The 15,933-nt window shown below is 26.7% G+C and overlaps 1 protein-coding gene across 1 annotated transcript in view; it reads left to right on the forward strand.

The window, feature by feature from the left end:
- Window positions 1-10,393: 10,393 nt before the first annotated feature.
- The window catches only part of LOC100164782 (voltage-dependent L-type calcium channel subunit beta-1), a 70,932-nt gene continuing 65,392 nt past the window's right edge, over window positions 10,394-15,933 (forward strand). Inside the window, exon 1 of the mRNA XM_029486466.1 lies at window positions 10,394-10,710. Within this exon, the coding sequence (XP_029342326.1) occupies window positions 10,651-10,710 (60 nt within the window). The 5' untranslated portion in view covers window positions 10,394-10,650. The remainder of the gene's footprint in view (window positions 10,711-15,933) is intronic.

Consider the following 15,933-nt stretch of genomic DNA (forward strand, 5'->3'; position numbering starts at 1 on the left):
AGAATCTTTCTATACCCGGTCTGATGGACAAATATCAGTATTATTTTGAATAAATATATAGTTGTTTAACAACTGGATAATTATTTAAGCATTTTAGCGTTTAATTTTTGTCATTAAAGAGTTGTATTATCTGTAATTTGATAGTTTTGGGACGTCCTCTGTAGAAGTTTGGCCAGATTTCAAGTACATGCATACCTACTAAAAACTTTCCTCGTAATCTGATACACTGGAATTCAAATTTTCACTATTAGCATTTAGCAATAACAATTTGTTTAGCTGTAGGTATTTATAATTTACACAAAGAATGTTGTGCTTCTATATCAACTTCACTACCTAATTAATATTTTCTGGAATCCAACGCATTTTAAACGAGGAATAAAAACGTGTAGCTTAAATTGCATATTCATGCTCCTATCATTGTACATTTGTACCTATGCTCCGTGTAAAGTATTAAAAAATAAATTTGAATTTATTATGAAATTCGTTACAATATAGAGTGGAGAAATTAAATAAAAAAAATTACGTACCTAGCTAAATTTATGATTTTTTAATAGCATTAAGTTGAATTTTTAAAGGAATTTTTTTATTTTTTTTTTATTGGATAACCCGTGTCAACATAGGCCATTGGGTGTGGGGTGGGAACTGTGCGGCTTAAGTTGGGTAGGTTGATACACGTGAGTGTTGTGTTTTGGCAGAATTTCTAATGGGCCACCCGTAGGATTCTGCCATGCCCCTTAAAGAAATAAAAATAGGCATTAGTTGTACATAAAAGCAGTTTTAGAAATTCCGTCTTATATCATTCTTAAAAAAAGTAATTTTATTTTGGCTATCTATAATTAATTATTACACAAATTGTAGTAATTGATTTTACAAATTACTTCAAAATTATGTAAGAGAACACCAATTACAAATTACTTATAAGTCATTCAATTAAGTACTGTAATTGAATTACTATACAATTGAAAAGTTTGGAACAATGTAGGTATATGAGTGTAACAGAAATACCTGACAAATGAAAAATAAACAAGTGGGTGTCGCTCTATTGCACAGCAGGTTGCAAGTGGGTCACTGTAATGGATGGTGTTAAATTTGAATTCAATGATATAATATCTTATATAATATTATAATTGTATACGAAAACGATTTTTAGCGGAGACGGTTTGTCAGCCTATAGGATATTATTTTATATTACATTTATATTGTTATTATTAATACGGTAGTCGATAAGTTGGATTAAAATTAATTGCATATTATCATATTTTAATGTTTGTATAAATTAATAAGCTTAAGAAGTTTCAACTACCCTCGAATAATATTTTAAAATTATGACAAAACGACTAAAATCATTATTCTTGGTTATTTAATATGTAATTTCATCCAAATTCAAACTTAAAATAACTTTTAAAAAAACTGTGTTTATATCTTTTTAGATTTTTTGGTTACAAAATTAATTACTTATTTGGAACCTTGTTTGAAATTGTTTAATCCTCAGCTATAAAATATTAAAATATGAACATTTTATACATTTTTAACTTTTTGATAAAATGTATCGTGAACATTTTAACTTTAAATGCTTATAAAAAAATATTGTGGATTTACGCTCAACTTTTTTGAATCTTGTATTACATTCACAAAGCTTAGATATAAATAGAAATTTTTTTATGCATTTATAATTCATATTAATTTGCCAATTTCTGTGATCTTAATGAATTTTGTCAACATTTTAACTTCAGTCAATCATAAAAAATTATTGTTAATTTACGCTTAACTTTTTTTTTAATTTCCACTAACATTAACTTATGATTCATAATATTCAACCTTTTTGAAAATGTTATAGTGCACGGTAATTACTCATATAAACATTCAGTGAAAATTGAATGTATCTACGATATTTTATTTTAAGAGTGACGTAGGTACATCAAAAACCAATATTGATCTTGTCAAAAACCGACTGCGTAAAAATGCAAGTTTTTCCTTAGTTTATTTTTTATTTTTCTAGGAGCTTTTGAAAACTACAGGGAATTTTGAATGTTAACCTCCAGAATGTACCAACTTTATTCACTTTCCCACAGGAAATGACACTGAAGTGTACACAGACATAAAAAAAAGACACACATTATCATTGTAAAACCAATACATTTATCGTTCCACTCAGAATCTAAAATTGTATTAGTTAAACATTATATTGCAAAAAAAAAATGAATATTATATTGTGGATGGAAAATTTTTTTAAATTTAGTTATATCTGAAAATTCCCAAAAATAATATTATGAAAAAAGTAAAAGAAATAATTGACAGTAATAATTTTAAAAATTAAACTATTAGACTTAAATAATGTTTTTACATCACATTTTTTTAAAAATTAGATTTACAAATTAGCTGCTTTGGACATTTCCAAAAATAATTTAGCATTAAAAAATATAATGTCATAACGTAATTATTTATATATTAAAATAAACTATATTGATATAATAACAAAAATATATGCATTCACGGATATCAATATGATAATGTTATATAAGTGTATGTCTGCGGTGTCACGTGCGGGCACACGCATCGTTAAAATATGTTCAAGGCGGTAACTGCGGTCACCCATCCGGAATTCGGAATATTGTTAAATGTACAATGTACAGTTTGATCACGCATGCGTGGTACCATACAAGTAGACATAATATTATAAATGCACTTTATGCGCGAATATTTTTTTAATACGTTTTTAATAATAAAACAAAACTAAAACATTTAATTATCAACGAGGTCTTATAACATATATATTTACATTTATCCAAAGAACTTGAATGACAAGTATAGTTTGTTGTTTGTACGATATAAAATGGTTGCTTTATTAATGCGGTGTTTTTATATTAAAACTAATCTCTTTAAAAATACTCAACAAAATTAAAAACACAAATGTTGGAAATAAACCGATTATATAATATAACGCACGTTGAATTATTTAAATTTAAGTCCACTGAAAAAGTTTGGTGATTAAAAAAAAAATGTATCCAATTGATGACTCGTATAGTAGGTAAATGTATAAAATTATATAAACATGTTCGTTTGAACTAATATAAATTACGATGTATACTGTACAATGTATAATAATCTACCTACGCCGCACGAGTCTTGGAAAAGTTGATTTTACAAATAAACTCATTTATTAGCCGGTATTTCTCTTTTAAAGGAATTCGTTTCTTCCCACGTTACCTTTTCCTTCAATTCCATTAAATTAAGCTAACATGAAATACACCTTCGACATTCAAGCTGTCATAGTATTATATCGGTGTTTTCTGCAGGGGCAATCTTATTGTTAGTAACTAAAGTCTGTAGGTATACTATACAGGTATGTACGGTACAACATATAGTCTATGGTTGGAGAAATTCCATTCGTCGAAGTATAAAGATGGAACGTCATAATATTATGCGAAGGATTATGAAATGTTATTATGTCTTCAAAAATAGGAAAAAAAACAAAAACTTTCGTTCGCGTCACGCGCCACGATAAAACAAAAGAATTCTTTACCGTTCCTGTTATATTGTTTCTTTGTATCAAAGCTGTGCAACGGACGAATGGAAAATCAAATGAAATGCCTTATTATAGGTAGAAGTCAGTTTTAGCCGATCACATAAATAACATAAAAAAACAATATTTTAATATAAAATATATGACAATGTATGTCTGGATAATGTACAAATACTGTATAATAAATAATAATGTTATAAAGAGGTAACATTTGTTTGTACCTATGTTGGGCTAATCTCTGTAACTAATGAACTGATTAAAAAAATTCTTTCACAAATAGAATTTAAATTAATATATGTATTTTATAGCTTATATACACTTAAAAACTATTCCACCGATTTTGACAACATTTTCAGTGATTGATTCTAGAGATACCAGACAAGTTTAGATAGAGTAGGTTAAATCACGTTCGAAAATTTACCAATTACTATATCCAATCCACCACGTATTTACTATTTAACCACCAAAGAACCGTGGAACTCCGGAACTCTGGATAATAATAATAATAATAATAATAATAATAGTAACAAGAATCGACAGTAAATAATATTATATAGAATACTGATCAATGATCATAGTAAAATTACATTAATATTACGATCAGAGTAGAATCTTATCAGACACATAAAATAATAATTCATATAGTACCTACCTAAACTTAATAATAATAAGACGAATAATTTATTAAGAACAAAATATAAATAAAAGTAGGTACCGGTCAAAATACTATCATATTAAAAAAGGTTTTTTTTTCATTTTGTCCGGTGACCGTGAGTCGTCGGTAGGGATTTGTGGTAAGTACTATTTCTGGTCTCTACTCCCTAATGATGTACAATTTAAAATAAGTAATTTTCTTTTACATGGAACATACAGATAAAATAAAATAAAAACCAACGACTGACTCTAGTAGTCAGATATTGCTTGGTCGACCGTTGTTTTAAATTTTTAATAGTGATTTATTAATACCTAGTGGACATTTGGCCGGTAGTTTTAATATAAAATTAATGATTCCGCAATTGGTAGGTAAGGAGAGGTGGTGATGGGGCCATTCAGCCGTCGTCATCTTTCGGCATAGGTTCGTAGGTACCTACATATTATTACATAACGTATTTTACATCGTTAAAATATATATATAATATATATAGGTACAACGTGATTCACCGAACATGCTTCATGTTTTTCATTCAATAATTATTAATATATTCAAATATATTTTTGAATTTTTAAATGCATAGCTATAACTTTTTAAAGGTTCAAATTTATGAGATTTTCTATACTGCCTACTTAAGGAGTATCTTGAAAACTTCTGTTTTTAAAATTAAACCCCCCTGCCACCTTTTAACTGTAATTTGTTTAGTCGATAATTTATTTTTTTAAATTTGATATACCTAATTAATTCAAAATGCAAGTTTCATATGAATTATGAAATTTCAGTTTGTCAGTTATTCAAATGTTTATAGGTACAAAGGAATAAAAATAAAACTCATTAAAAATGGTTTTACAAAAATATAAAATATACCTATATAATATTGGATCTAGTGCTTACTGTTAATATACTTGAACCATTTTTACAAACAAAATGTTGATAGATTAATATTAGTTGCTACAAATTTCAAATCACCATAGCTATCATTATCATGAACCTATTATTCTTACTACACAAAGTTAAACTACCTACTCAAAAACTAATATAATGTAGTTAGTAAATGTGGTGGTGTAAAGGTGTTGTTAATCTATCTATAGGTACCACAATCCATGTCTATATAACCGTGATTATTATTAATATTCATCTATAATACACATTGTAATATTATATAAAAATACCTAACATGTATTTTACATTGTAAATCTGTGTTCAAATAATATTATTTTTATCAAAAACATAAAAGTGTATAAAAGTGATGAATTAAATTATTTGTAATAAAATACTTTGTTGTTCAATTTATTGCTTAAAGTAGTAAAATAGGTACCTCATTGAGCCGGTCACAATAATTATGGATATGTTAAATAAATAAATAAATCATTGCTCACCTACGAAAAATATGATTCTATTCTCAACGGAGACCGCCTATATTTTATTATATATTTAAATTACAATTAAAGATTTTTTTTACTAATAGAGCGTGCCATACATAGCTTAAAATTTATTTAACAATTTTTAAAATATAATAGGTACCTATACAAAGTTATAATGTTGTCACAATATGTTTTTTAGATTATTAGGATTCGGTAAGAACTACGTATGAAAAATCTTGTATTACATTTTCAAGCCAATCATTTTAATTTTTAACTACTTGCAAAATAATTTGCAAACATTAAATTTGTCAACATTAGAACTTCAAACTTTATAAAAAAAAATCGTGCAGAATATATATTTTAATTATTAATAAATGACTTTAAGAACAATTTACATGGGATCTTATGTTCAATTTTCAAACTTATTTTTTTATGAATACTAACAATGTATATATGAATTATGAATACCTATACCTATTATACCTATTATATAGTTATAAATATATTTAAATAATAAACAGTTTAAATATATTTGAAAATGTGAAATGTCTATAACTAGGTTAAAATAAGTCTAAATATTTTGAAAATTACATTGGGAATTACACTGGAAAATGATAATTTAGGTAACACTAGATTGTTTTAAGACTCAGCTAGTATCAAGCTATTATCTACTGTAATCAATTTTAATCCTAGAATAGTTTAGCGGCTACTGAAAACACTGTAGCCAACACCAAAATATGCGTATTTTCGTTTACACAACAAAAAAAAAAAAATAAAAGAACTTTTTACTAAAATCTATGTTCGATTAAATCTGTGTCTGAAAAGGTTTTAACATATTAATTGTACAATAAAAAAGAGCGGTTCTTATATGAAAAAAAGAACTTTATATCAGAAACGCTCCTTTCTTATATTATATAAAAAATCTAAGTATATTAAAATATGGTCCTTGAGTATAGGTGTATTTGAAAAATTGAAAAATCATAACATTTTAATAAACTAATTATTACGGAAAATAGGGCATGCTTATAAGTTATAGTGAATAATCCTCTATATTATACTTAGCAAGCGTGTGTACAAAACTCGAAATTCTTGATCCAGCATCTTACTGCCAACGGCGAGTTTGAGATGGGGATGGGGTTTAATTTGACTTGAAAAGTCACTATACTGACAACAGGATAAAGTTTTACCGCCGACGGCTACTTTTAACTGTGCGGATACGAATGGGAATGTAATCTGCAGCGTGAAAACATTCAATCGTGTTCGGGTCCTTAGGCCCGGAAATGTCGGTGCCTATAAAGTATAATACGCGTCGATCGATTTGGTTGTGTTATTGCAAGTATACACACGAATAACACTTTTTATTTGTTTGCAATCGAATATAAGTACACATTTGCAGGAGGTGCTACATATTATGACTATTACTATATTATTCTACGTTCGGTCGATGCAGTGCTTCGATGCTCCAGTGGCAGAGGGCGCTGGACATTATATAAAAACTAAAAATTAACGGAAAGAATTTATCAAAAAAATATGTTTCATAACAATATTATTTAGGTACCGTTTTTAAGAAGATTGTAAACATTACTCGTTTCTCTTTATAGTTGTATATACAGCCACTGCAATACTGCATACACGTTTTCATTTCGACAGTAAATAAAATTCCTTAAATCTCCACGAAGATACGGTACCACCTACAACGCCCAATTCATCACATTGGCAGTCGAGGTAGGAAGTTGACGTTATTCGATTCGATGACTGAAAAGTAGAATGTAATCATCACATAACCTTTTCAAGACAAACATAATTTTTTCGCAAGTTTTACGTTAAACATCGTATTATTAATCTGTATGAATTTGATATTTTATTTACAATTAAATGATCGTCTTCTTAAAAAAGAAATAAATAAATAAATAAATAAATAAATCTTCTTCTAAACATACAATATTATGGAGATTTAGGTTTAAAGAAAAATTATTGATGTATTTTTTCGTTGATTAATGTTTTAATTAAATAACACAGCCGAATGGTTTCTTAACGCGAAATATATGCACAGACTTCCATTTAAACGATTCGTCTATAGCGTCGTGAACGAAATAACTTGACGATATATAGACTTGATATATATAGATCTACAATACAAAACCAGGAAAAAAATACCGATAACATAATTAAAAAAAATGTAATTACTTTATTAATGATAAAGTAAAATAACAAATATTTTCTTATTACACGAAAAGTTAATTTACTCGGTAGGAACGGCTGCAGATCAGATTAACAATAATATAGTACACTTGGCGGTATTATTCGTGATCGAAGTCTCAGTAAATATAACTATTTTAAAATACTAAGATTAGGTACCTAGAAAAACTAAAAACTTTTCTTGGGAAAAATATTTAAATTATTAACAAGCATAGATAAAAAGTACGACTATCCAAATATGTTTAAGACTTTGAACCTATAATCCGTAGTTTTGTAAATAAAACTTTAATAAAAAATAGTTTTTGCCTGTGATATTATTTCTTAAACGTTGATCGAGTTTACGTCCAAACTTCAATAATCAACGAACAGATTTTACCTTAAACGAGGAATTCAAATTTCACATATTTTTTGACATTTATTTTAAGAAGTGTTTACCTAACATCTAAATGTATAGGTACCATACATTTTTATACTAATGCAAAATACAATTTTATGAAAAACAAATAAATTAAAATTATGAAATTATATTTAGTAGGTATTGACATAAACACGTCGTAACAGATATAAATTGTAATATCTAATGCCCTTATTGCTCAATCTGTTTTATATTACCTATAATATATTTTTTTTAGGTATATAGTATTTTTTTTACATTTATTAGAATACATACAATCTGTAATGGTATTTACAATAAGCATATGTAGGAAGAAAAAAATAAAATATTCATAAGTACAAGACGTGAAGACGTGATGAGAGAAGTCACCCAGCAGTAACACTCAGATATGAAAATAGGTATTATATATTTAATTATAAATCAAATGTTTAAATTAAATACAAAAATACAACAAAATGAGAAGTTTAATTATATTTTTTTATTTATATTTATTTGTGGTGTTAAATACCTATATTTTACTAAATTGATAGTTTTAAAATTTTATTTTGGAATTATTTTAATTTTATGACTACATAAAATTTAGGAAAAAAGTAATGATCTATATATTAAAATAAACCTTATATTAAAAAAAAAACTTGTGTCGACAAAAAAATTAGTTATTTAGATTAATATAATAGCAGGAAAGCATTTTATAAGACGTTTCAAAAAAATAAACGAAAAAGTCATCAACTTACGGGTGCTGATGGTAGTTACTACTAACGAGTAACGATAGTAATAAACAATGAATCAAACAATAAATTATATTCTTGACAAATTAATGAAAATAACACGTAGGTATCGATAATTTTTCCAGACGTATTGATAATGATATCTACTCGAATTAAAATTTAAAAAAAACTCATAATTTATAAATAATAAATAATAATAATAATCATTAATCATATATTATTATAGTGAATGACATTCTGCAATTCTGGATAACAATAGAACACTTACCTACATATTAACTATAATTGTATTATATTATCTATAGGTACCATCATATATTTGGTAAAAATAAATAGGTAGGTACTAGGTATTAGAAAGTACCACATGTAAAATTATAAGTATATTGTATAGTATAACTCAGGGGTGGCTCCAGAGACATGGTTAGGGGGGGGGGGGAGTCATAATTTTCAGAAAATGTGGATGATTTTTTTTCGTAATTTTGTTTTTAACAGTATAAAATTGTTTATAAATACCCCCTTGAGCCACCCCCGGTACAACTTACTATCTCTATCAGGGGTGCTTAAAGGTAAACGGTGGTGGGATGAATACTGATAACACATGATCTTTTTTCAATATTTATAATAATATTAAATATAATTGATATTTTATAAAAAAAATAATAAGAACAATAAAATATTTTTTTATAAACTGATAAAGGATGTGCTTTAGGCTAAAAGAAAATATTTTGTATAAATATAAAAGAATTGATAAGTATTAAATTAACAGTTCAAACATAAAACATTTATAATATAATAAAGTATAAATTATTATAAAATATAACTTTTGGATTAGCTCTCATTTCTTTTAGAGTTAATTAATTTAAAATATGATTGAAATATGAATTTTAAACTTAAATATTTATCAAACGTCGATTATGTTATTCTAGAATCGTCTCGGGGTTAAAACGATTTACTAAATATTTAGGAGCAATTATTACCTAAACTTTTTAGTTTATTTTTTGAACAGTCAATTGATAAATTGATCTATAATCCTTAAGGTTATTTTTTTTAAGATCAAAGTGCGTGTTAAAAAATCATGTCGTCCCTCCCAATGACAAAATCATTTGACCACCGTCCACCGCTGATCTATATTATTATCTAACCATAAGTTTGTTAGACAGACTTCTTTAACACTACACCTGTACCATATAGAAATCTGTGGTTTATTACTATGGCTTACAGGCGCGTAAAATTTTTTTTCAAATAATTTCGTGCGGACCGCGAGCGCGACAGGTTAGTTTGCGAGTGGAGGAAAAAAAATATCACAACACTACAACGTCCGTCCACGTACGTACACAGCGTTCACTTCCCCCCCCCCTTCAACCCCTCAACCGTCGCACACGAAACCCCCACCACTCGCCCCCACCGCCTCCACCAACACTACCACCACCACCACTCTCTAATAAGCACGGCGTTATCGCGGATGCGATGATCTATTTTTACACTCGCCTAAACTCCGTCCGTCCCTGCTGACGACGAGTCGTCCGTGTCCGCTCAGTCTCGCGCATTCGCTTTTCTTCGACTGTTACAACTGTACCGTACCGACGACACAACGGAGTGTGTTGGTACGGCGGTCATCGTTGCCTATTAGAATTTATTGTTGTTGTTTTTTTTTTTTTTTTCATTTCCACCGAACTTTCGACAATATTATTATTATAATATTGTCGCTTTCAACGCCGCGAAGAAATTCTCGTTTTTCCCTCTGTCGGATAGTAAAATATAATAATATTAACCATTTCTTTTAAGAGAATATGGCTCATTTCCGAAAAACCAAAAAAGATCACAACAAAGCGTTCGTCATTTTAAGAAAGGTAAGTGCTTTTTAATTCGCTAGTGTTTGATATCATTTTTATGGGTGCAATGTTTTACCCCCATTTCGATTAGTTACTCGTGGTACCAACAATTTTTATACTCTAGCGTATTTACTATTCATAGACAGTAATATTATATTGTTATTAATTAACGTGCACAGTCAGTATTGATTGAATAAATTGTGATTTCTTCAATCGAATCGCGAAATAATAGTTTCAATTTTCGCTAGCAATTAATAATGATTATCAACCAAGTTGGGAAGAACATTAAGTATACACGAGTTTTATAAATTTTGTCATGTGTAAACATATACTTAATAGGTTTTTATACTTTATTTCCCTTTTTACCTTTAACGAACAAACAATAGGCATTATGTAATTCCTTTAATTTAAAATCAATATAAAATAAAATCTAAAAGGAAAAACATTGACAATATTATAATTTATTGTGATGCTATTAATTCGATGTAACGATGTGTTAACTAAAATTTTTGCTTAAAACAAATATTATATTACATTGCAGATTTATTATTTTAAAAATGCATGTAAGTACTTGATAAAATTTACTAAAAACTCAAAGTCAACACATTATGATTTTCTACACTATGTAACTTAGTAAATATTAGTTGTTATAGTAAATTAATAAATATCAGTGAAAAATGAAAATTGTTGGAAAATTTTAGCATTGTTATGTAAAAATGTATGGATCCACAATATATAAAATATTTATACGTACCTACATAATATTTAACGAAAAAAACACAATATATGAAAAAACACCTATTTTTCTACCTTTACAAAAGTATGAAAAACATTTTTCCAAAACTATGGAAAAATATCTCGAATTATTTTAGTAAATTTATATTTGTAATTACGAGCGATGTATACCACGTACCGCCTACCTATACCGTTTTCGATAAGTCAATTTTTTAGTATAAGTAAAGTTATTAATAAGGGTAGGATTGTTTTTTTTTGTTTTTGAATACAGATTAACGAACATTGATTTTTATAATTTTATAACTAAAAAAGTACACATGAATATTTTACCACAATATTTTAGAGAGCATAATCCCCTTACCTAAGGGTAGGGGCTCAGCGATTCTCTTTATGCTATTCATTTTTATCATTTAAAAGTTAAAAGTTAGAATTTTAAAATATCATCTAATATAATATAAATACTTATTTTTAGTACAGACATTAGTCATACAACCTACTCACACGCACACAACCCCATAATTTGGGACATGTAAACGTGGTATTTAAATATTTTAAATACTTATATAGTTTACGGTATCGAATATTAAATCAAGCTGCGCTGTGTTGAACTGAAATTGTTAATATTTTTATTTGCTTTTCTAGAACATTTTGTAGGTACCTATTTTTCAACAATAATATTAAAATATGCATTAAATCTCGTTGTTATTATCAAATCTGATTAGGCAATTATATATACATATTTTTTGGCAAAAAAAACACTATTATAGTCCCTTTACACATTAATACAAAACCTATTCTGCACTTCCATGAAATGTATTTAAATTATGTTACATTGTATAAACGTGAAGTATATTATATGCATATGTCACAAAAATATTATGTCTAGCTGAATCTCATGAATCTAAATGATTATAATATGTCTTACTCTATTATTTTACGTCCCAAGGATGATTAAGCCAATTTTATAATACATTTTAAGACCCACTGCAACCTCTATAATTGAATGTTTTCGTTATTGTATTTTTTCCTCTAATGTTCTGTAGCTTTCGATCATATTTAATGGTACCTACACTTAAGGGTAATATTAAATATAAATATAAAATATGACTGAAAGTATGAAAAAAAGTACGTACCAGAAAAGTGTATTTCGATCAATAAACTTAAATACTTTATTAATTCATAATCCATCTTAATAAATTATTATATCATAAGCCATTAAATGTTAAAGTAATTATGATTACTTGTCAACCGACAATACATAACTAATTCTATACCTACCTACTCTACTTTAAATATTTTAAGATTTAACGTCTTGAAAACTTAAGCCATAAATTATTATAGTTAATAATCATGAACAATCATCCAGAATCCAAATCGATGATAGTTTTAAATTAAAATAAAAGAAGTTAAAAACGCGTTTTTATAATTCCCAATTAAGTTAAAACCGTAAAGTTATTTTATTTTTACCAGCCATTGCCATTTGCCAACAAACTCTATATACGCTACGGAATTGTGCATGAATTTTGATAGTTTTCTGTGCCTTACTATCATAATATAATATTATATTATATCGTGGACTGTGATTTTTTATGCATGTATTTTTCATATACCTGCATACATCGCTACAGACAAACTCCAAAGGGTATGAAAAATGCACTTTAAACATTTTTACAATAATTAATAGTGAAACCGAACTATTTATTTAAGTTCAAAAATAAGAATCTATTTTTATTAAAAATATTGTGTATTTTACAGAAAATATTTCTAAGAAGGATGAGTTTTCATTCTTCAATATAATATAAAAACGACTTCGACGCCACTGGCAAATTGGTATCCGTAACAAAAAAAAAACAATTTTTACAAAATGTTATTTACCTTTAGACTTTAATAACTTCTATAATTTTCATTATAAATAAGTATAAAGATGAAATAATAAAATACCAATAAAAAATAACATCATTATTTAAAACAAATAGTTTTTAAATAGATAATTATATAATATAATATAATAATCATGATAATACGTATATATAATACATTTTCTTGATTTTGTATATTCAAGTATATGTTAACATGTATAGTAAATATATATTTTTTTAAATAATAATATGTTTGAAATGAATGATTTTTCAAATCTAAAAAAAAATCCAATTTTTGGATGTTGTCTCTTTGAATTAATTATCCTTTATAGAATATAGAAAAGTAAATGAAAATTGTTATTGTTAAAAATATAATGACATCATTATAGGTACTCGTATTATAAAAGCATTAAATATTACCTATATTTTCCAATATGAACCACATGATTAAGTACATGAAAACATAACATGTGGGCGATGAATTTTTTATAAAATACTTCTCTTTTGATCAATCACTATTATATTTCTGTGAAATTATTTGGAATATGCGTTTTTCTTTGGGACGCTTATAAAATGTATAATAGATAGCTACTGCAGTCAAATGCTATACAATAATATGTATTATAGTATACCTGCTTAAAATGCTGAGATTTTAATGCTCTAAAAAGGAAAACGTAATAAAAACAATCTTTTAAATAAATACGAATAAAAAACTACCTGTAGGTATACAGACTATTAATAATACAGAGTTCATACCTCGGTTCATACCTAAGTACGTATAATACGGACTTTATGTGCTAAAGGTAAACCTAATATTTGATATTCATTTATTATGATCAAAATCCAAATGTTAGAATCTACGTTAGTTCTGCGGATGTTGATGATCAAAGCATTTTTTTCTGCGAGTATCTTCAGAGTTCAAATGCAAAAATAAAAATCACACATCAATGTAAAATTATAACACACATTGCTGCGCTCAAAATATAAAAAAAATATATAATTTAAATAATGAAATATAATAAATGGTATACGAAATATATGAGCTAAAAGTTATAAGTTATATTGATATTTGATGCTAATACTAATTATCTATTTTATAAAGGAATCTATTGAATACTTGTATTCGTATGTTTTGCTCTTGATATTGTAGCGTCATTTACTCGAAAAATTTTCGTTCATCAATATATTTTCCTCTCGATCGTCCCATAATATTATCATTATGTTACATTTCCAGTCATACAGGCGTTCCCGAGGTCTTTCATTATATATTGTGTTAATTTCATCCATCATCTATAATACTACCTACTTAATTTTATTCTTAACATTTTTAATTATCCGTGATTGCACTTATTTATTTCCCCTTTGTGTTACTATTGAACCATAATAATGTTTTATATAATATTATTTATATTCATTTTTTTTCAGTTCTAGGCTACTTCAACTATATTATAGCAATATAATATTGTGCTTTAATGTTATTATTTTTATTTTCAATAGTAGCAACACTAAAACACTCCTACAGTTTAATTATGTCATGCATCATTACTGCAGTTCGTTTACATAGTATTACGTGTAATATTTGTAAAAATATACTGGGTCTATATTGTACACTCGGCCCCATTTATTTTCATGTAAAATGATTGATATGTACACTCGACACAGATAAAAAAAATATGTCCATATCATCTCATAATCGAAATAATAATGACCTTTTTAAGAACCATTCAGAGGATACCACTAGGAGGCGATTTCATTATCCTCCATAAACTATTTTGATTTATTTTAATTTTAATATTATCAACAAAATATGAAAATCCCGGGAAAAATTCGTTTTATCGGCGTTAAGTTATATACATATAAATATGTAAAATATATATTTTTATAAAGTTACCGATATTTCTTTATTATTATACTTTTATCTTTTTAAGCGAGATTTGTGTTTTGTCATTGTCTTAATCAAGTTTATTATATTTTTTAGTTAAAACTATAGGCCCAGCTTATAATCGACCTTTTTTATTACCTGAAAAAGGTCGTCTTTGCAACAAAAAAGATAATTGCAGGCTTTGTTTACGTCTACCCATGCTCACCCTAATTTTTTCGTTAATAATGAATTTATTCAAATTCTAGTTTATGGAATTAAAATATACTCCGGCTATACGTTTCAAGTTCTTGAATTTGCAGTTTGCACTAATAAAAAAGTGTCTTGTAGCGATACAAATTTCTGATTTTAATGTGATAACCTCCCCTTTTTACTATAAATTATTTAGTTGATTATTTATTTAAAAATGTTGATTACCTTACCTAATTAAAAAATTGAACGAGTAATTTCTCAGTTATTAAAATATTTATACTAAGGATAATAATCCTTAAAAAATAAACATGGTAATACAAAAATATAAATTTATGTTACATTGAATCTTGTATTTATTATACTGCTTGGACTATTTTTACAAATTATTATAATGTTGATAGATTAATTAATATTAATGACTAACATTTTCAAATCATCATATTATCTCATAGTACCAAGCACATAATTTTTATCATGAAACTATATTTTCATTATCCTTAGTATAGGTACAAAAAGTTTGTTAACTCAACAATTGCTCAAATGAATTATAATTTTGACGAGAATTTTGATGTATCA

This window comes from Acyrthosiphon pisum, chromosome X, assembly GCF_005508785.2.
Source record: "Acyrthosiphon pisum isolate AL4f chromosome X, pea_aphid_22Mar2018_4r6ur, whole genome shotgun sequence".
Lineage (NCBI taxonomy): Eukaryota > Metazoa > Arthropoda > Insecta > Hemiptera > Aphididae > Acyrthosiphon > Acyrthosiphon pisum.